Source organism: Phaenicophaeus curvirostris, chromosome 12, assembly GCF_032191515.1.
Source record: "Phaenicophaeus curvirostris isolate KB17595 chromosome 12, BPBGC_Pcur_1.0, whole genome shotgun sequence".
NCBI classification, from domain to species: domain Eukaryota; kingdom Metazoa; phylum Chordata; class Aves; order Cuculiformes; family Cuculidae; genus Phaenicophaeus; species Phaenicophaeus curvirostris.
Genome location: NC_091403.1, coordinates 17859661 through 17881714, shown reverse-complemented (window position 1 = coordinate 17881714; position 22054 = coordinate 17859661). Strand labels below are relative to the sequence as shown.

Below are 22054 nucleotides of genomic sequence, written 5' to 3'. Positions count from 1 at the left end.
TACATTGAGTGAATTTCTTACTTGAAAGAAGTAAGAAAAAAGAAGGTAGTCAGCAGTTTAGCAGCCGGTTTTGGGGGCATTGTTTGTGTGGGCTTGGGGCTTTTGAGGGACAATGTTTGCCTATATTTTTTTTTGATAGTCTGCTGGTCATTGTAATAGTTACAAGCACCTACGTGTCCATTGGTGGATAGCATAGGTCTGTCAAAATTGAGAACAGGGTTCAGGGAAGAGCCTTGTGTGTTATTCATCTTGAAATTATAAACATTTATTTTAAACGTAGACATTGAACTCCATTAGGGTAGTTATTCTTTTACTGAAAATACCTCTGAGGAAACAGGACATTTTGGTAACATTTTATAAAAATGTTGAAACTAAGCTTTTATTTCTAATCACTCAGTGATTCACACGTTCACTTTTCTGGTATTCCATTATGTAAAAACTATAGTATTTTATAATTAAACAATTTCTTCTGTTGGCAACCAAGATTTTACCAATACTTTATTAATGTTAATACTTTAGCATGTTTATTAATGCAAGAGGCAAAGTAACATTTGCATCAATAAATTGTGATGTTGTAATTAGTGAATACTTTCAGTGTATATTAACAAAAGTTAAGAGAAGTTCAGTTTTTCATGAAGAGTGAAAACCATAATCCATGAAGGAATAAGTTCATTTAGAGTCATGAGTTGCGTCGTCAGAGCAGGATGCTGGTTTCATGTAGCTGTAGAAGTCAGCTTGGAGAAGAAAGAGAATGTCAGCCTGGGGTTCCTACCTGTTAGGTAATGAATAAGGGACTATTCGCTTCCACTTCTCCCTTAATACAAAATACCCATGAAGTCTTCTCTCTGATGTGAAATAATCTCTTTCCCAGCGTGTATTTTAAAATTTTCCTTTGTTTTCATAACCTTTGTTAAATATTTACCCTGTTGTTTCCTGGGAAGATAGTCTGCAATCTCCATCACATGCTGTAAGGTTATTTCCATATTTTCTGCAGGAGCACCTGTCACTAAAGAAGTACATTGTGGACATTGTGATTGAGAGTTCTGTTCCTGTGGAACCATTAAAGGATGGAGAGGAGAAACAAAAAACTAAAAAGAAAGCGAAGAAGCTAAAGGCACGGATGAACTCCAGGTAGTGCAAATTTATTTTTAATTTCTTTTCTTAAAGTTTTTTTCTAAACTTTACCTTTTGTCCTTTATTACAAGTGCAGTGGAAGGCTGAAAAAAAAAAATTAAAATTATTTGCTTTGGGAGTGTCTTAAAAATAACACTGATGAGCCTAATTTATGGCCACTTTCTCTGATTGAGAAAGAAAACTGAATATCGATCTGGAGCCCTTGGTTTCACCTGTTAAGAGCTTTTCTCATAATTGGATGCCAGCGCCCTGCCAAAACTGTAGCCTCTTCTAGCATACAATAGCATGTTCAAATTTGTGTAAACCATGCCTATTTTTCTTTCTAGCTATTGATTTTTAAATGAAGTATCAAAGAAAATCAATAGTAATCAACAAATAGACATCAGCCTGCTGTAGTGTCAAATCCCATGACTAAATTTAATCATTTTTTGTTGCCTGTCACAACAAAAAGAAAGTTAAAAATATCTTAAAATGGAAAGTGAGTTGTCAGACCTGCAATTTGTTATTAGTCTGAAAAGTGACATCAGTATGATATGCAGGACATGATTATATCAGGAGCCAGCAGTGTCAGTCTTTATAGCTGAACAGTCCCTGGCCGAGGTTAATGGTTGAGCGAATATTGTAAGATATTTTTGCATTTACCTTTAAAAATACTTCTCAGAAGGTTAGAATCATTGTTACATGTTTTCTCTGCCTTGTTTTTAAGCAAGAAGAGTTACAAGCAAGTGAAAAACACCTGAATAGATTTTTAGAGCTACAGTAAAAATGAGATATTAATTAACTCATAATGTGCTAATAGTGGCACATTAGTCTTCAAAACCACAGTACTTTTCCTATGTATTACTGTTTCTGGTGTTTTCCTCTTTGGAAGAGCTAATCCACTATCTGAATACCGCATTAGAAGACACTGTTGAAACTGGATAACTTATTCTTCCAGGTTTCTGATTGCTCAAGGTGCAGAGTTATTACCTGTTGATTTAATGCGGTTACTGGGTCCAAGAGCTGCTTCTGTTGAGTTCAGTCAAAGATTTGTCAGACCTAGGAAAGCAAGCTTAAAAAATATTAGTAGTTCGTTATTGGCACTGGGAGATGAAAAACTTTTTGAGAACATTTTGAATTCTAATGTGTCAGGCCACTGGGTGAGTCAGCACATTCATCATCACAAATTGTAAGTAAAACAGTCATAAAGTGGGTGTCATTTTCCAAAGGTGATCTACTATGGAAAAATACAATGAAAGTTTGGAAATCTCAGAGGAGTTACACATTGGCGAGACATTAAATCCATGTTTGTTAAACTGTTAAGCTTGTTTTTAGTTTTAAAGGATGACTAAACTTTTCAATGAGATTACTCTCCTTGAAGATAGATGTGAGTGAAATTGAAGTTCTGACCACGAGTTTTCTGCTGTTAACACAAAAGACTTATGAGTAAAAATGTCCAGTTGCAATGTGAAGCAAAGGTTGTTCCGTGGAATTTCAAACAAAAAATTGATGAGGAAAAAAGATTCCATTTGGGAAATTAATTTTAGCCATGAAAGTCTTGCCAGTCTTCTACGGTTACGGTAACTGATGCTTGAGTAATGGTAATGGGCACGGTAGTGACAACCACTGCCTAGATGTTCTAGCATGGAAGCTTATTACTGGTAAGGTGGGGAGGTTTTTCGTATTCAGAAAATGAAAAAGGATTGTCTTAAGTTATGTGGCTAAAGCAATTAAAGCAATAACCTCAGAATTGCAATAGGAATTATCAAATTAAATAATTTAGGTGATGTCTGTGGTGTTTCGCCTCAACAATCTGGACAGCAGTACCACCAGGTGGCTAGGAGCTTACTGCTCAAATTCAACAAAAAACTCAGGTGAAATACATGGTTAAAGTACTTAAAAATTATTTATTGAGGATGGTTTGAAGGTGAAGAGCACTTGATGTTGGTAATTCACAGTTGCACAGGTGTTAGCAGATTGTCTACAAACCATATTTTATTACATATTTGCAACTCTAGAAAAAGAAATAACAACCCCCCCCATATCTCAAGACTTGAAATCATACATTCATTTCAGTTTCTAGGAAGCTGCAATGTTTTGAGCTTGAAAAAAAATAAATAATGGCATTCAAATAGGTTCCACTTGCTGTCCTGAGTTTCTAGCTCTTAAATCACTGTTACAGTATCAAAGCAATGAAGGGCAAAGGTGAATGAGGGGACAAATTGTGATCAATGAGTTATTAGATACATTGAGAAGTTTTGTTAGTCTTATTAATAATATTTATAACCCTAAGCTATTAAACTGTTGCTATAGTAATGTCTGATATATAGTGAGGTAAATTATCTCAGATTAACAGGTACGAGTTGCTATCTGAAGAAGACTTAGGCACCTGCATGGTGAAGGAAGGCGTGATGAGGGCTGACCTCAAGCAGTAGAGATGTAGTTACCAGCTAGGAAGAGTGTACAGTGATGATGCACTTCGCAATGGATGTAAAGTGCTCCAGTCCGGCTCATTTAGTAACAGATATTTTGTGTGATTATTCATGTTTGACTGACCTGTCTGTACGAAACTCAAAGCTGAGATGTGTTGTTTCTGGCCAAGAGGCAGAGAAGAAGCCAAAAGGTTAATAAAGGAATCTCACCTTCACGTTTAATACTAAATTCAGTTGTGATTAATAGTTTTATTAATGATCCACAAATCAGAGCTAGTGGTAATGCAACAATGTTTGCGTGTGATGTAAGTTGTGTAGGCTAAGCAAGCCAAGGGGAAATTTTATTAGTTTTGGAAAACTGGATCGACTTGACTGAACACAAGACATAAAAGAAATGTGCAGTGCACGTATCTGAGAGAAATAAAAGGAATTATACCTTTAGTAAATCATTTTTGTAATGTGGCAATGAAACATGTTTCCTATTGGAAGCTATTGTCAAAGTCTTTAGATTTGAAAAAAAACAATTGGACATTTGTAAAGTTGGCAAGAATGCCAGGTGGTGGCAGTTAATATTCAGAATACTTTGGAAATTAATAGGAGACGCTGTTATTATGGGGGACAGTTGCCTTGAGGCAGATTTTTTTCTGCTTCTGTCTGGAGGGTTTCTTGGCAGTTTGCTCTGGGGCTTGTCCTGGGTGCCCTGGTAGATGCAGATCATGTACCTGATCACAGATTCAGCCCAACATGACAGGGAAGTTTCCTCTTAGTGGGTGCACAGGGTGATTTTGAAGCATTTTCTGAGCCATGAATGGTGGTGTCTCTTGTTCATCCGAGCACACAAGCTCAAGAGGCTTGAACAGCAGATCTCACTGAAGTCCCTAGAGATCCATGTTGCATCTGTGAAGTCTTCATTCCAGAATAAAAATTGAAAGATCAGTTTTAATGGATCACATGTTTTTAACAGCTAAATGCATTTACAGTCTGATGAATGTTTCTTCATTGCAGGGCTCTGTCTCCGAGAACTGAATTGTTCTGCATCACTGTAGTATCTGGATTAGTTTTACTTTGTGTGTGTATGTTGTTATAAATGGTTTGGGATTACCCTTGTGCATCTTTTTTGGGTCCGTGAGCTGGTGATGGTTTTCACCTGCTGGCACAGGCTGGACGGAGTCAAAACAAGCAGTGGAAAAAACATCTTGTCTACCTCTTCCTACTTTTTGGCATTAGGCCAGCGTAAATAGTGCTTTCAGGGACTAAGGAGGTTTGTGTTTCTATTTCCAGCAGTAAAACAGTCATTCCTGGACGTATTTAGTCTATGCTGGATGCCTAACAAGGTTCATTATGTTACAACACAGTCATTGGTTACATGAGAAATACTCCTAAGCCTGTAAATATAACAAATTATTTGTATATTAATTATAATCTCTGTGATATAATGATCTTTTGATCTGTACTACGTGTCTAAATTGCTAATATTGTCATTAGCTGAATATGGCAATTTTATGATAAGCGATAGGTTACAGAGATTGTTTTATGTATCACTGGTACCATTTTTGCCATTTAGAAAATCAACTTAAATACACCATTTGTGTACGGAAGTCATTCTAAAGTAGTTCTGTTCTATGTAAATTGTTAACGATGGATAGTTACATGTCAGGATGGATTATGATAGGGCACAATTGACAGAAATGCTGTGTGTTACTATGAAATAGGAAAACCCAAAGGTTAGAATTATCTTGCTGGTATAACATACGATACTTTTTAGACAACAGTCAATAATAATGAATATTTTCTCCTCCAGGGCAAAGGAATATGAGAGCTTAATGGAAGCAAAAAATGCCATCTCTGATTCCCCATTTAAAGCCAAGTAAGCATTTGACTTTACATATCTTAGACATGTACTTTTTTTTCCCTCCCTGTCTGTAGCAGAAGTGCTTCTGAAATTTCCAGTGGAGCAGCTGTGGTAAGGTTCTCACTCAATCTTGAATTACAGATCATTTTCTAATACAAAAGGTCAGACCTTATAAAGGCAATTTTTTCTGAAGGCACTGTCTGTCTTAAACCATGTAAGCTACAATAGTAAAGAGAACATATGCTCATCCTTTTCTTGCCAGGAAGTGAGAAGGTTCCAACTTTATTCCAGCTTCAAGACTGCTGGTGAAAATTCAGCACTGGAGTGCTGGGACTAGAAGTCTTATGATTGGCCTCCATTTGACCAGAAACCAAGGTTCATATGGTGAAAGCAAAGAGATTCTAATGCACAGATGTCTTAATCTGGCATTGCGTTTTTTAAAGAATAGACCTTTTTATTGACTAGCATAAGGCATGGTTGAAAACAGTGAACGTTGAGATTAAAAGAAGACCTTTTGTCACTGACAAATTCTTCCTCCATAGTTTGAAACAGCTTTTCCTTTCTGATTCCATTGAAACTGATTGGCAAAGGACACAGAATATTTGGATTTCAAAACAGCTTTTGACAAAGTTTCTCACCAATGCTTTTCACAGAAAGTCTAAAACTATACCATAAATGGAAATCTTTTAAAAAAGTGTAAAGAAGTGGAGCGTTTGATCAGTCTGTGTGGAACAGAGAGGTTACCAGGAGAGTTCTGCAGTCCAGTGGTGTTCAAGGTAGTCACAAGTGACTTGGAAAAAGAGGGTGAGAAGTGAGGTGCCACAGTTCAGTCATGATGATGCAAAAATATTCGGGTTATAGGGACAAAAGCCAATACTGAATGATAGTTTTTAAGAGAGTGAGTGGCTCAGCAGTAAAATGACAGGTGAAATTCAGCGTGTATTAAGTGCTACACAATGGAGGGGGAAGGCAGAACTCAATTATATCTTCACATACAAAGTGTGGGCTTTGAATTTGCAGAAGTGGTAGGTAGTTCCAAGAAAATATCAGCTGAGTACTCTTAGCAGTTAAAGGAAATCCTGTGTTAAAATTAATTAGAAGGAATGTCATTGTGTACAAATGCCAGAGTCATCTGCAGCTTTTGAATATGTGGGTTCTGGTTCTTCATCTCAGAAAGGAGATGCTAGAATTCTTAAAGGTTCAGGGAAGCAGGAAAGGAAATCAGTGGTAATTTCTAGTATTAGTTCTGTATTAGAGATTGAGTGAACTAGTGCTTCTCATTCTGGAGAAAAATGTGATAATGGGAGCAAGTTTTAATGAGGATATGTTAGAGTTCTGCAAGGTCATAGATAGCATGGAAAAGATGGATGCTGATTGTTTGCTGTCCTGGTACCAGAATGAGGGAGCACGGGATAATGATGGAGCGAGGTTCGAAAGGGAGCAAAGACAGCGATTCTTAATGCAGCATGCAATTAGTTGTATGGAATGTACTGACAAAAATCACGTAGATGGTAAAAGTTTGTCTGTATTACTGCAGTTCTAGGAAATTATGTCCAGCCCAAGGGATTCCTAAGCTGAAAATGCAACGACTTTTTATCAGTTACCATTGGTTAAGATGTTCAGATCCGTACTGTCAGGCTTCCTTGGTTGGATATACAACTAGCCTGTGTGCCTTCTCTTTCATACAGTCTTTTCAGTAGTTTGGAAACCAGCTGCTGAATCTCAGGATATATTTTAAAATAATAAAAATCCATCACTGAAGTTTGACATAAGAAAATGAAACATCTCCACCAGATGGCACACCTGCATAAACACACTGGGGAAGAAGGCTCTGCTATTGGCTTCGTTTCTTAACAATCAGCACTTCAATTTTCAGGAGTAGTTTCATGGCAAATTAGGACTTTTAGATTTGTAGCTTGTGTTTTGCTTTTCTTTGCTACTGGAAAATAAAAAAAAAGGATCTAGTTGTCAGAGATGAGAAATGCAGTGTTTGAGTGACTCTAAAAATACCAATAAGCTGTAATGCCTCCCCTTCGGTGTCTGCTTGACTTCTGATCATCAGTGATGTAATTTGGTCAGTTGTGTCTCAACTGCAGAAACTCAGAATTGGTTTTTAGTTTTGTAATCTCTTCACCAAACCTGAATTTACCATTTTCATTTCTCTTTATTTAATGAAATGATACCATGCTTCCAGGCAGAATCTTCTGTTCCATCTGCTTTCTTAGTCTCCTCCTGTATTGCCTCTGTTGGGCCTGTATCCTTTAGATGTGAACTAGCGTGATGACCACTGGGTAGCTCACTTTCATCACAGATGTTCTGGCAAAGTTCTTTAGCAATTGTCCTGTAGAACATTCTGTAGAAACATCCTGTAGAAAGTTCTTTAGCAATTGTCCTGTCAAACATAGTTTCAGATATCAGAGTTTTTGTTATTTCCAAAATTACACAACAACTTATGAACCATCAGGGTGCAATTATTTGCAAGCATTGATTGGACTCAATGATCCAGTGGGTCTTCTCCAACCTAGTGATTCTGTGATATCAAGGGAGGAGCAGTGGGAGCTCACATATGAACTGACTTCTTAAGAAGGAATAGAAAAACGAGAGTCAACCGGAAGTCCAGTTTATTTCTATAAAAATATGTTTACATAGTGCATTCAAAAAAATTGCTGAAGGATAGGGGAGGGTGGTTTTATCTTTCACTTTAGAGGAAAGGACAGGAGGACAAGAAATTTCATGAGTCAGGAGTTTCAGCCCAGGCCGTATCTGTTTACATGGAAAAACTTATTCTTAATATAGGAAAACACCTTTTCAACAGACCAAAGTACAGGAACCTACTTAACCATGAACAACAGGAAGAAGAATCAGCTGAAAGACACAAACAGTAGTAGATCCCCACTGAAACATGATTACATTGAGAGGCTATGAAAATTAATTAGACTATTGCCTTTTTAGCCAGAACACAGTGTACTGTACTGTGAGCTAATATTAACTGCTACTGTACCTGGCCAAAAGAGAGCAAACTCCTGCCAATACATGGAGCCTTAACCGCCATCCGATAGATGCTCCGAGGAGATCTGCAGAGTTATTGAGAGAGGTCACAGAATGAATGCGTAAAAACTGGGAGTGCTACGTGTGTTCTTGGTGTCCAGACAAATGCCAGTGCTTTTGTTTATTCCAAAGGAAGGTTTGAGGTGTTCTCATTGGAGATGTATGCTAATGAACACTAAATACTTTTTAACTTAGTGGGCTGTGGAAATTAAAAATGAAAATGTTTTCTGAAATTCCATTTAAAATGTGCCACAATTGGTTGATTTATTTATTTGCTCATCAGAAGCAAATGATTTTTAGAATGAAATCATTCTATGTAACTTTTTCTTATGCTTCCTTGCCTACCCCACAGTTCTCTACTCCCTCCTCTCCTCTTGTCTAAAATTGATTGTGTCTCTTCAAACAACTAAAACCATTTATGGAATGCAATTTCTTATCTGATTTTAGTTCTTTAGTTTAGTCAGTTGTTACAGAAGAAAGACAGACCCCAGAATTAGTCTTTGGCAGGTAAAAAGCCTTTTTAGATCACCTTTAAGATTAAGCCACCTTAATATTATGAGAGCCCTGCTGCAGCTGATAGATTGCTTCAGTAGTTCTTGTTAGCTCATGGTTTGCGGATTTATAAAACATTTTCAGTAAGGAAGCACTGATCCAAGTGCTTTCTAAGCTTTCCTTTGGTGATACACTAATATGAATAAGCAAACAGGGTTTAGCCTGCTTTGATAGATGTGGCACGTATGCCATTTTCAGGGTGCTGATTCCAGAGTGGGATTGTGAAAGGCTCTAAGTTGTTCTTTGTACAAACAGGGGTTTTAGAAGTTGTCGGTAACTGATATTTTGTTCTTTTTAGTATCTATTAAAAAATTTGTGAGGGGGAAAATAATTCCAGGTACTGCCTTTTTTGGCATTGATGTTGCTCTCTGGTCTATTCATGTAGCGAGAGGGACATTCAAGGAAAGGGGCTACGGCCGCTCTCACCTGGGAGCAGCCAGGCTGTTGCTCCCTGGCCTCTCTCCGCTGTGCATTAACTGGCTGGTCGCTGCTGGCACTTAGCTCATTTTATAAATGCTGGTGGGCTCATGATGGATTTGTAGTATTAATTGGTATTCTCAGGGAGCTGATCTGAACGTAATTATTTAGTGCCCAGTCTGTTCAGTTAGCCTGTCAAAGGTGTGTCCGTGATGGGACTCTGGTTGCAGCGTTCTTTGGTGTCCATCAGAGCAGGTTTTTAAAAGGGAAGTTAGTTAGAGTATTATTTCCATTTACTTAGTATCTTCTAATCCAAAGGCCATGCGTTTCAGTGTTAAAGCAGTCTCTAGGTGTAATTGTCATCCTTTAATACAAGCAGGGAAAGGAAGGTAATGACCGGTTGTCATTTGCCTAAAGGGAATTAGCAGGATTGCAGGGGAAAAAATGTAACCCCGTAATCTAGTACTTCAGCTGGTCTCTCCTCATGCAAGAAGGAATAATTTTTTTCATGTGGTTTTTTTTTGCCTTACCCTTTTTTTTAAACTACGTAAAGGGACACTTCAATAATATGGGAATGGGGACCACTGTTACTCTGAACGAGGACTGCAGCACAGAAAGCAGAGAGTTAGAAAATGAAAAATTGTTTCCTAGAAATCTTATCTCCTGCTGGAGAGATGTGAATGTGGTGTGAAGTTTATTCTTGCAGAGGCCCAGAGCTAAATGCTTTTAACAATACAGTTCTTTCTTATTTTCCTTATGGTGTATCAGTGCATTCACAAGATAAGCTTAACTTGTAGTCTTTCTTGATGTGGTAGCCTAGGGTCCAGTTAGGCTAAAGATACTACACCAAACTACTGATTGCTGGAAAGAAACCAGATAATCCCTGAAGCTGTAACTATTTGTGCAAAATGTAGTTTCCAGACAGCTATGTGAACTGTAAAAGAACCAAAATGTAAATAAAATAACATTCAATTAAACTTTAAAACGATAACAACCTGCTTTAGATTGGGTGGGCAGTAGATTTCACCTTCAGGGACTCACTAAGGCACTCTTAGAGGAACACAGATAAATACATTCAGAAAGTAATCTCTATAGGAATTCATCGTCATTTCTCAGATTGCTTCCATTTCAGAAGCTAAAGAAGTGGTGTGAAGCTGCAGATTGAGATGTTTAGCATCTAGCAGTGTTTGGGGCTGTGTCAGGATGTAGCCTGATGTTTTCCATCACGCACTAGAGTGATCAGAGTGTGTGTGAGTGTCACCACCTATGTTAATCGTACTGCCAGGCGTCGGGCTGCAGGCAGCGCAGTGCAGTGCAGGGGCTGTGTGCTGCTTTGCGAGGATGCAGGGTAACTCCCTGCTTCAGGCCAGGCAGGAGCTGCCAAGGACTCTCCCAGTTCTCTCCAGGCACAGGCTGCATCAGGAAGAATTGGGGCTGTGTGTCCGGCTGGCGTCTGGCCGCCCTCAGCAGGAACGTATGGGAGGAGTGACCGCTCCTTCCGTACTGGAACTGCACAAAATCCAATGCTCTGCCCATCATACTAATCCTTCCTTGCATACATTCAGGGTACAGCCAAGGAATTATGGATTTAAATGTGCAAGTGCTGAAACACATTGATGTTATTATGTCGAGGCTTTATTTCTAGAGGTGAAATGTGGCCTATAAATATTAGCAGAGATATTTTTCCTTTAGCTTAATATATTTAATAAGCTTGCTAAAAATATTTAGCCTGTGCTGAAAAGAAACCCTTTATTCATACAATACTTCATTTTAATTTTGTTTATATATTTCCTATATAAACTTTTAGTAGAATATCCCTCATTTTTCCATTTGCAGTGCAAAAGGATCAGATAATGTATTTGTATTTGCTGAACATACCATTTATTACAGTTTACATTATGGTGGTGTTCCAAGACCCATCAGTGCCTTATGTCTTTTATGATATTTCTTCTGAATTATCTGTTTGTAGGCAATACTAAAATTTTAATTAGTGAGATGTAAATAACTTTAAATAAAAAGACATTAACTTCAAATTTCCCTTTTATTTAGCCCAGTAAATATTAAGTTATTAATCGTTCCCTATATGGGGTAGTAAGCATTGGAGGAATGCAAATTGGAGGATAAAAGGAAGCTTAAATAATTGTTTTGAAATGTTTGAAGTTGGACTCAACCATATTTCCACGTAGTTGATACCATGCTCTGTTAATCTACAGCACATGCAGGGTGTACAAGGAGCACAAGATGTATGGGAAGTTCTCTCTTTCCAAATCCATTTGTAGCAATGATAAGTTCTATATCCAAGTGCAAGTCATCCTGCTTAGATTTCTAGTCCTTTGAAACAGTCCTAAAATTATTTTTATTTCCCTGACACTGCCAAGAAGTCAGTATAAAGGATATTAAATTAAAATAATTTCCCTGAGGTTCCCTCGGTGGGAGGAGGATGGGTTTATTTCCTTTCTCTTCCCATGTGATCCCATAGCATTCATTAGCCTTCTTTGGCAGACTTCCAACATATAGCAGGGCATGAGGATGCGAGAGGTAATTCTTTAATGTGGCAGAGCTGAAAATTTATTCTTCATGTTGCTTATCATGCAATGCTGAAAACATACTTAGAAAATCTGGATTTGGGTAAAATTGTCCAGAAAGACTTTTAGAAGAAATGGAAAGCTTTTCCTTGAGAGTTAACGTGTTGTTCAGTATTGTTTTCTTTTAACCGAGGACAGAAACCAAAAGTGACATTTAACTTATGTACCTTCTTTATGGGCTGAAGAGAAAGAAAGGGAATTTGTCAGCAGCAGCAATGATGCAACATGGTTGTTCTCTATTTGAGTCCATGTGGGTAGTGGTTTAGTAAACCGTACACATTTCATGTGCTGATGTCTGATGTAGATTAAGAAAGACCCTTTCCTTAGCCTCTGTGGTTAATCCTGGTTGAATTCCATTCCTCTGACATTCAGTGAAGCAAATGGCAACTCATCTTGCTGTCTTCTGGCAGAGAAAGTTACAGTTTGGGGTGGGGGGCAGTTATATGCTTTAATCATGGCATTTGGGTAGGTGTTTTGAAGAGAGAAAGTCTTTGGTTTTGCTTAATGTGCTAGGATCTTACCAAGGCAACAGCCTTACCAAGGCAATATTCTGCCTCTGGATCATCTTCTGGGACTACAACTCAACTTCTTGTTGGTGCTGCAGCCCACGCCTTATGCACAGCAGAGTCAGCGCTCATCTCATTTACTGTCCAAGTCCAGCAGGTATTCGTGTGTTGGCTTCTAATTCTCTTTCCCATTTTAGCTCATGGCTTACGGAGTTGGACAGAGGTTTCCTCCAACCTTTTTCCACACAGGAAATAGCAGTGCAGAAAATCTCATCGGGACATAATCGCCCTGTATTTTTCTTGTCATACAAAAACTCTGGCTGAATATTAGTGGATTCAGCTGACCAGATGATAATGAGTCCAAGACTCAATTCTGCAAATCATTTTTGTTTGTACTTTAAAAATACATATATATTTTCAGAATTTTCAGAGTTTTTAACAAAGTTCTTAATTCATTTAAAGATCTCTCAAAGGACTCTCTCAGTCCCCAGTTAAGGGACTCTGCTTAGCATTTGCATTGTGGCATCGACAAACGTAGAAGTTAGCATCTGAACCAGTTACTGACTTTACATTCAGGGCAGAGAACGATACATTGACTGTGCTTTGATTGTTTTATTTTAGACTTTAGAGGGAGATGAATGATGCCTTGGAACTGCGTATTTCTCCTCACTGCCTAGCAGGAGGGCGTGGGTGAATAGCCCAGATGTAGATGTGTAAAACTGGAATGAACCCTAATGCATGTGTGTCTACATCTCTCCTACTTCTGCATTTTGGCTTCATTACTGACCCTCATTAATAAAATGCCCTTTCTGAGGTAGTTTGCAAAGCCGCTTCTTTTCACTTATTCAGATAGCCCCAAAGAGCCATTTCTTTTATGATGCCTATAAGAAATTAGCCAAGGAGTCTGCTGTTCTATTTCCTTTACTCATCTCAAGAGCAAACTGCTCAGCCAAGTGGGCGAAAGGACTGAATGATGGAAGAAAAAGGGGATGAAACCATGTTGAAAATGAAGATGGCAAAAACTACCAGGATAAACTTGAGGGAGTATAGGGAAATTGTTGAAAAGCAAAAGAAACAGACACATAGTTAATGAAGAAGTGCCTTTATGACTGTACTGCTCACGCTATTTCTGTGCCACTGCCCTGGGAAAGCAGATAGTGAAACATCGTAGATACACTAAGCTGATTGTATCTTCTCACTATATTGCATATGCGAGATGCTCTTCAGTATAGGTGATAATGATACTTTTACACAGATTTTCATGATTGCTCTATTGAAATTCAGTTAGCAGAGTTTCATTGTAAAGATGGAAGTTTACGTGATCGGGAGAGGTTTTGCTTTAACTGTTCTTTGTTCTCTGCTTGATGTTGAAGGTTACAGCGATTAGCAAAAGACCTTTCAAAGCACCTCCAAATGCAGGATAGCTCTTCAGTGGGGAACAACAAGTTTTGTGCTCTGGACAGGACTTTAGGAGAGATCTCTCGTATTCTGGAAAAAGAGGTATGTGACTGTTATTGTGTAATTTACGAATAACCTATAAACTGTGTTGCCCTCATATACCACCAGTTTGGATTTGAGAATGTTTTAAATGTGTATTTGATGAATACATGGCCTCTGTGTAATGAGCAGTGTCTGCTATTAATTACACTTATCTGCAGTGGTTGCATCAGTGGATGCTGTTATTTAGACATCAGATTTTGTATAGGAAGATTTGAAGAAGTGCTGAGAACACGCTTGACTGCTGCTAGATCATCTGGACAACGGAAAGCTCTCCTTCTACTGTATTTTCATTAGGCTTTGCTCTCTGCCTGAGCCATTTCAGTCATCAGTCTATAGTGCACGCCAACAAACAGCTTTTACAATAAGGGACCAAACCAATTAGCAGAGAACAGAGGGAAGGATTGGAGCCAGCTTTGCTGTTGCAACCACCATAGTGTGATGGAATGACTGAGTTTTCAACAAGCACAGATCTGTTGAGTTTTCCCAGAGTACAACAAAGCCTGTTCAGGCTGAACTGAAGGCCAATTCAAAAGCCTTTGACGGTGGATAAAGGTATGATGTTCGTATGTATGGGACATTGCTGGTCTGAAGTTTTCGAAGTGCTATATTTGTAGAGCGTGTTTTGTTTTATGATAAGTGTTGGGTTTTTGCAATTGATAGCATAGCTTTTGCATTTTTTTTCCTGTTTCATCGTGGACAGTCTGCCGCCACAGTGCTTTATGTCTTGTAATGCGTTTTTTTCTCCATTAGGACCACTTTATTTGAGTTTTCAGCTGGAGCATTATGTTCTGTTCTCTCTCTGATCATTAGAAAATACTTCTTTCAAACCTCTAATCAAGAAATCATGAAAATTAATTCTGAGAGGAAACTAATGAAATCTGAGGAGGGGGTTGCATCATTGTGGTTCAGAGTTGGTGTCTGTGAAGATGAGAGCTCTGCTTGATGCATATTGTAGCTCAGTCAACATGGAACGCAATTGCTTATAGGACGTGCTTTTAAGTACTAATGGCTGCCTGGGTTGTGTAGGGTTCTGCGCTCTGTTCGTTACTTTGAGCTGCTGAGTGTGTTCAGCATTGTGCTGAGCGTTTTTTAAGAAGTTTCAAATTTTGCAGTGTTTGTGTTAATGTTAATTTTTCAATAATTATTTATTTCAAGGTATAGAAATCATGTTGTTGCATGAAGACTAAAGAAAGATGTATCTGTTTGAAAGTTATCTAAATAATTATTTGAAATAGTAATTGGAAGTGTTGTGTCCAGCCTCTCGTCAGTAGATGTGTTCTGAGATTTCAGTAAATGAGGCATGAATCACAGCTCAATGTTAATCAGGACTTGTTTGTAACATTTTACCGCTTGTCGAGTCTGCTGTGGGGAAGTCAAAGATAAATTTGATAGCATTAATAGGCAGGCATTATTTTGTTGTTGATTGGGATTTTTCCCTAAAACATTACCACTGAAGCAGTGTTGTTATATATCTGAGTGTCCCAATCAATAAGGTCAAGAAAGATTGATTCCAATAGCCAATTCGGACATAGTCATTTGTAGAAGTGGATAGTAATTCTCTTGTTAACTTGCGAGTCAAGACATCAGCAGACACGGCTTACATGTCAGTGGGCAGTGAAAAGAGTCTTGATGATGTCAGTCATCGGCTGAGAGGAGGAGACTGACACTGTTAATTGAATTTCCCTGGAGAGCATAAAAATATACCATAATGGGGGAGGAGGAATGAGGGAGTGGGAACCACACAAGCTGTCAGTGTGTGTGAGCTGATAACATTGATTTACCCTTGCTAATGGCCTGGGTTGGATAAAGAATTGCCCTGAGGGAGGACAGAGTTCACTACAATAGATCCCTGCCACTTACTAGAAATTCTTCAGGCTCAGTAGTCATGCGAAAGTACTACAAAATAAAATTGATCCAAACCCCCCTCTTTTCAGTCATACTGTGAAACATGGATTTTTCTTTTGTTAGTAGGTTATACTGACTGAAAAGTATATTTATACACACTCACCAGGGAAATAAGGATTTGTTTTACAAACCGTGAAATAAAATGCTGAGCTGCTCTTGGTAACAGTAAATAAGAAAAATAAACACCGTAAAGTTTTTCAACAGAAGGAAGGGTTATTCAGTCCATTAGAAATTCCATGACTGTGCTAAACAGCATTAAAGAGTGGGAGTGTGTTTTTTATGCAAACTTGAATCACAGAAAAGCCACATATGAAGGACTGTCAGCCTTGTTTCACCAGGAGTTGCCTTCGCGTGGAATCCAGTCAGACTAACAGTTCCTTTTGGACTTGGTCTTCATCTGATGTATTTCATAGTAATGGATGAGGCTTTTTCTCCCTTCTGAACTTCTTTTATAGTGTGAGAATGTTCTAGGATGATGCATGCCTGCATGATTGTTGTGGTCAAACTTGATTTGCCATGCCTTCCTGGTCTGCTGGCCATGAGCAGATTCTGCATGTGGGGCCAAGAGATTTCACCAATACAGCAGGAAGAGTTTGTTTAATGTAAACTAAGAAGTTTACAGCATATCCTCTAGATACTCAAGCTTGAGAAATCTGTCTCTCAGGCAAAGACACACCTCAAACACTGTGTTTTTTGGAGTCTTGTCTGTTTATTGCAGCACTGTAACTGCTTCTCCATCACACAGAATTCATAGCTTCCCATGTGACACAGCAAAATCTATGACTTACCCTTTGAATCCAACACATGATTTGAGTGATAATAAGTGAAAGAGGAGTTGCTTTGCTTTGCATTGCTTCAGAGACTTCTTGGTATCTCCACATTGCCTTGCTTGGATGGAGCTCTACAACCAGTAGTGTTGCACCCTATGTCAGAGAAGTATTTGCAAATAAGCAAGTCAAAATGCAGATTTTGAGGACCTAACGAGGAGTATGGCCATTAATTGCATACAGCCTGTGGTTCAGATGTGTTTTAATTACATAAACATAAAAGGAACTATAAAGTCGTAAACCACGGTGTTGTTGCAGTTTTAAATAGATTGATGTCCCTGAGGTACAAACGTCTGTCCTTGCTTCTGCTAGTAACAGCAAGCAGGAGGCACAAATCCAGATGGTGCTGCCGACACCCAGTACCCAGGCTGTATCCACAACAGGTACTGCCAGGCTGCTGGTCTGGGTGTGCTCCAGCTTATTGGAAGGAAGCCCTTGGGTTTGTACATAGTCTCTCATCCTTTCTGGCAGGAATCCTGGAATACAGCTGTATTCACTTTCACCTTTCACTGCTCTATTTTGTTTAAAAGCATATTAAAAAAACAAACACGCCCAACAGCAAAATGCATGCAAACATTACCAAAAAGCCCTGGCTTGATGTTGGCAGATTGTCATATGGGACTCTTCAAGCTTGTAAAAGATCTGATAACATTCTTTTTAAGATCTCCTGATAATGGGCCTTTGATGCTAAAAGAAAAAATCATGTACCCTCTTAAAGAAGGCAGAGCTGATTTTTGACACTGTGGGGCTAAAGCAGTTTTTCTGCCACAGTTGTTTTGCTTTTGTAAACATCCATTCTTTGATGGGACTGCTTTTACACACCCATTGCCAAGGGCAGCAGTGTGTTTCAGGTGATGTACAAGGAATCCCACATTAACAAATCAGGTTTGACTTTACTAAGCAGAAATGTCCTGTAATAGGGAACACTTTCAGGAACCGGTGTATTTAAAGCTGTATATCCTGAGAGTGACTACAGGTAAAGTTTTAAGTTGTTTACGCTTACCTCATGTATTTCCCTCAGTGTATAGAGATGAGTTTTAGTGATTGAAACCCCAAGCGCTTTCTGCTGCACAGCTATTAGAAGTTACACTGAAGGAAGTACCTGTATTTCTAAGGCTGTGAACCTCACCTGGGCAGCGGTTGCTGCCTTGCCTATGGTCATCCTTAGGGTCACTGACAGAACATCACTTCCCAAAAGGAAGTGACTCGGCTGCTGGATGAGGGAAAGGCTGTGGATGTATCTTCCTGGACTTCAGTAAAGACTTTGACACAGTTTCTCACAGCATTCTGCTTGAGAAACTGTCAGCCTCTGACCTGGACAGGCACACACCCTCCTGGGTGGAAAACTGGTTGACTGGCCGGGCCCAGAGAGTGGTGGGAAATGGTGTGAAATCCAGCTGGAGGCCAGTGACAAGTGGGGTTCCCCAGGGCTCAGGGCTGGGTCCAGCCCTGTTCAATGTCTTTATCAATGACCTGGATGAAGGCATCGAGTGCACCCTTAGCAAGTTTGCAGACGACACTAAGCTGGATGGAAGTGTCGATCTGCTGGAGGGTCGGGAGGCTCTGCAAAGGGATCTGAACAGGCTGGACCACTGGGCTGAGACCAATGGCATGAGGTTTAACAAGGCCAAATGCCGGGTCCTGCACTTGGGGCACAACAACCCTGTGCAGCTACAGACTAGGAGAAGTCTGTCTAGAAAGCTGCCTGGAGGAGAGGGACCTGGGGGTGTTGGTTGACAGCGACTGAACATGAGCCAGCAGGGGCCCAGGTGGCCAAGAAGGCCAATGGCATCTTGGCTTGTATCAGAAACGGCGTGACCAGCAGGTCCAGGGAGGTTCTTCTCCCTCTGGACTCGGCAGTGGTGAGACCACTCCTCGAATCCTGTGTTCAGTTCTGGGCCCCTCACCACAAGAAGGATGTTGAGGCTCTGGAACGAGTCCAGAGAAGAGCAACAAAGCTGGTGAGGGGGCTGGAGAGCAGGTCTTACGAGGAGCTGCTGAGAGAGCTGGGGTTGTTTAGCCTGGAGAAGAGGAGGCTGAGGGGAGACCTCATTGCTCTCTCCAACTACCTGAAAGGAGGTTGTGGGGAGGAGGGATCTGGGCTCTTCTCCCAAGTGACAGGGGACAGGACAAGAGGGAATGGCCTCAAGCTCCGCCAGGGGAGGTTTAGGCTGGACATTAGGAAAAAATTCTTCACAGAAAGGGTCATTGGGCACTGGAACAGGCTGCCCAGGGAGGGGGTTGAGTCACCTTCCTTGGAGGTGTTTAAGGGACGGGTGGACGAGGTGCTAAGGGGCATGGTTTAGTGTTTGATAGGAATGGTTGGACTCGATGATCCGGTGGGTCTCTTCCAACCTGGTTATTCTATGATTCTATGATTCTATGAAAAATGCTTCCTGATACCTGATTTTAGGGGTTTGGGGGCGTTCAAGTTTTCGGAGTCCTACTTCTATATTTTTAAAATATTTTCCATGAGTTTGGTAGGGGTGGGTTCAGCAGAGGTGACAGCGTTGTTCTGAGGAATGTGCCGGGATGTTGCCCTCACGGAGGAGGCTGGTGACAAGCAGCCGAGGGCAGCAGCCTTTCACCTGGCTCAGCTGCGGCTAAAACACTGCAGCAAAATCACTGCAGTTCATTCTATAGAATACCTGTATCCAGACAAGCCCTTAGTGGGCCTCCTGTCCTTCTGACAAGGAACACAACACAGAGATTCAATATGATCATGAGGGAACCTCACGAGTTCTGGAATCCAAGTGCAGCAGTTAGTATGCTTATTTTTGTGTGTTATTTCTCATTGGAGCACTAGTTTGAAAAAAATCTTCATTGCAACACGAGTGATAAGATTTCTTTACCCGCGTAATTTGACGGCAGCTCTTAAAGTGATGCTCCTGAGGAGAGAGCTGCAGCACAGCAGGATGAAGGTGTTCTACCTGTCCCAGCCAAAGCAAATGTTACCGCTGGAGCCCACACATCCCTCACAAGTTACAAACAAGATGGGTTCTGAGGTTCACAGCACTTACACTGATTTTGTATGGTGTTGAGGCTAGCAGTGTCCCTCATCTCCGTCAGGCTCTCTAGATGCTGTACAAGTCTCAGTGAATAACAGTGAGCACAAGTTGTTGAAGTGTGGAAGTAAAATGGAACCAGAAGGATAGAAGAGGTGGCTTTTTCACAGCACTTATAGTTATTTACCAGCTCTCTTCATACAAGTCTAGAAGTAGCTGCTATTCAGTAAGCTAAGTTTTAAGATTTTTATTATTGGAAAATTTTTATTATTGGAAACAGACTTTAGGGGGGAAAAATACACTTTCTTTGAAAAGGTGTAATTTTGTAACTGAAATAATGTGTGAAGGTGAGCTATTCACTGATCACAGTGTTTTAATATGCTTTTTGAAAAAGACTCTCAGTGCCTGTGACCTCAGACATGCTCTCTCAGTGACCGTTATGGTTTGTTTTGTGTCAGGCACTGGTTTGGGGGTTGCGATTTTTAGATAGATTTCTCAGCCCTCTGCTCCAGCCGTCCTGCTGTCAGTTATTTACATTTCAGTAAAATGTTTGTCGTAGCTTTCAAATACACGGGGACTGTCGGCAGACAGTGTTTATCCCATTGTAAAGACTGTCAGGAATGGCTGGCTTTACCAGCAAAGGGAGGCCAGTATTTATGTTTTATTCTCTAAACTGTCAGGCGCACTGGGTACAGTGGCCGTGTCGGGGCGAGGGTTAATAGGCTGGGACGGGGGCACACGCTGGATTGCCGGCCAGCTACTCCTTCACTCCCACCCGCAATTGTCAGAAACCAAACCAATAGAACTGTTGAAGAGTCAGGTATGGGACATGAGCAATATTAAATGGAACACATGGAACTGCTGTATGGTTCATGAGAAATTTCTTGCAGAGTCTCTACCGAGGTTTAAAATTGCCCCATGTGTGTATATGTGTGGATGTGTATAAATATACACAACATGTATATACAGACAAAATGGATATTAGAGGCAAGTACTCTGCAATAAGTGTTCAGCATTAGTTACTTATTTAAGTATATTTAAGAATACAATGGAATTTGTGATTCCCAAACTCTTCTACACTTGGTGCTGGTGCTGAAAAAACTTTTAACGCTGGGTCAAGCATCTCAGCAGCTGGGTATTTCTGGTTTAGCTGTCGGGAAGAAGATTGAAAGACCCTGCATTTAATGGCTGGACTCTGTTTTTCAGAAAATGAGAGTTTTGCCCAGCTGAAAAACGCTGCTGTGTCTTTAAGCTTTCCTTGGCTTGGTGTTGATTATATTAGACCTGGTTATGGCCATATCACTCCACGTAATTTTTGAAAGAGTATTGGACAAGGTACCGTGATCTGATATCGAACTGTTGAAGGAAGTTTGAATTCAAAAGCTTAGCCACGGTGACATAAATAGGCAGTGTATTTTGTGCTAGATGATGTTACTGGAAAAGTCAGACTAGCTTTAAAGCACACAGGCTGTAGCTTGAGGTTTGTGGCTTCTCTTTCATAATTGAAGAAAACTGAGTGAATTAGAAGCAAAAATTTGAAATCTAAATTTTGGCTGAAAGCAGTTGATGCAAGTTTGTTATACTTCGGTTGGTCAGCTGGACTCTTGGAGGCAGGGTTAATCAGTACTTCTGAAGAAAGCAAGGGTGTTAGCAGACACAGTGATGATTCAGTAATCTTTTCAAAATTAGAATTTCTCGTCTTTGGAACAATGAAGGGTCCTAAAAAAAAGATTTTATTTTTTTTCCCACACAAAATTATTTTGGTTGGATTTAATGTAGGAAAAGGGAATGATGGAGAGAAGAAGACAATAACACTTGAGTTTGGGAGTATTGAATCAAATAGATCCTCGGTTCAGTAGCAGAGCTTTTCTGTGGACCAGCTATAGTCACTAGGTAAGTGTTATGGATATCTACGTTTCTGGAAGAAACACAGTATGGAGTCTGCCCTATGAATTCATTGAGGGCTAGAGAAATCACAGGACAGGTCAGCTCATCTGTTGCCCCGTTACTAAATCAGAAAAAGCATCATAGGGCATTAAGTATGAAAAAGAGTGAAAATTACTGTTTTAGGGAGTTTACCTAAGTGGCTTTACCCAAATTATAGCCATATTGTCTGAGTGTTTGTGATGTTAGGTGTATACATGCATATGCACATGGGCACATTATCAGTGTATCATTAGCACATTCAACAGTTATTTAAATAGCTTTACGACTGATTAATTTCTCACTCTGGCTGCAGCTTTAAAAAGGTATGTAACCTTTACGTTTAAGCATTATTATAGTACTGAAAAGCTTGATCAAGATATGAAACT

General features: G+C 39.8%; 1 protein-coding gene across 1 annotated transcript in view; it reads left to right on the top strand.

Moving 5' to 3' along the window:
* Nucleotides 1-22054, top strand: part of SCAPER (S-phase cyclin A associated protein in the ER) — a 140925-nt gene that overhangs the window by 59427 nt on the left and 59444 nt on the right. The window contains exons 21-23 of the mRNA XM_069867284.1: nucleotides 995-1131; nucleotides 5347-5412; nucleotides 13879-14005. Coding sequence (XP_069723385.1) covers nucleotides 995-1131; nucleotides 5347-5412; nucleotides 13879-14005 — 330 coding nt within the window. The remainder of the gene's footprint in view (nucleotides 1-994; nucleotides 1132-5346; nucleotides 5413-13878; nucleotides 14006-22054) is intronic.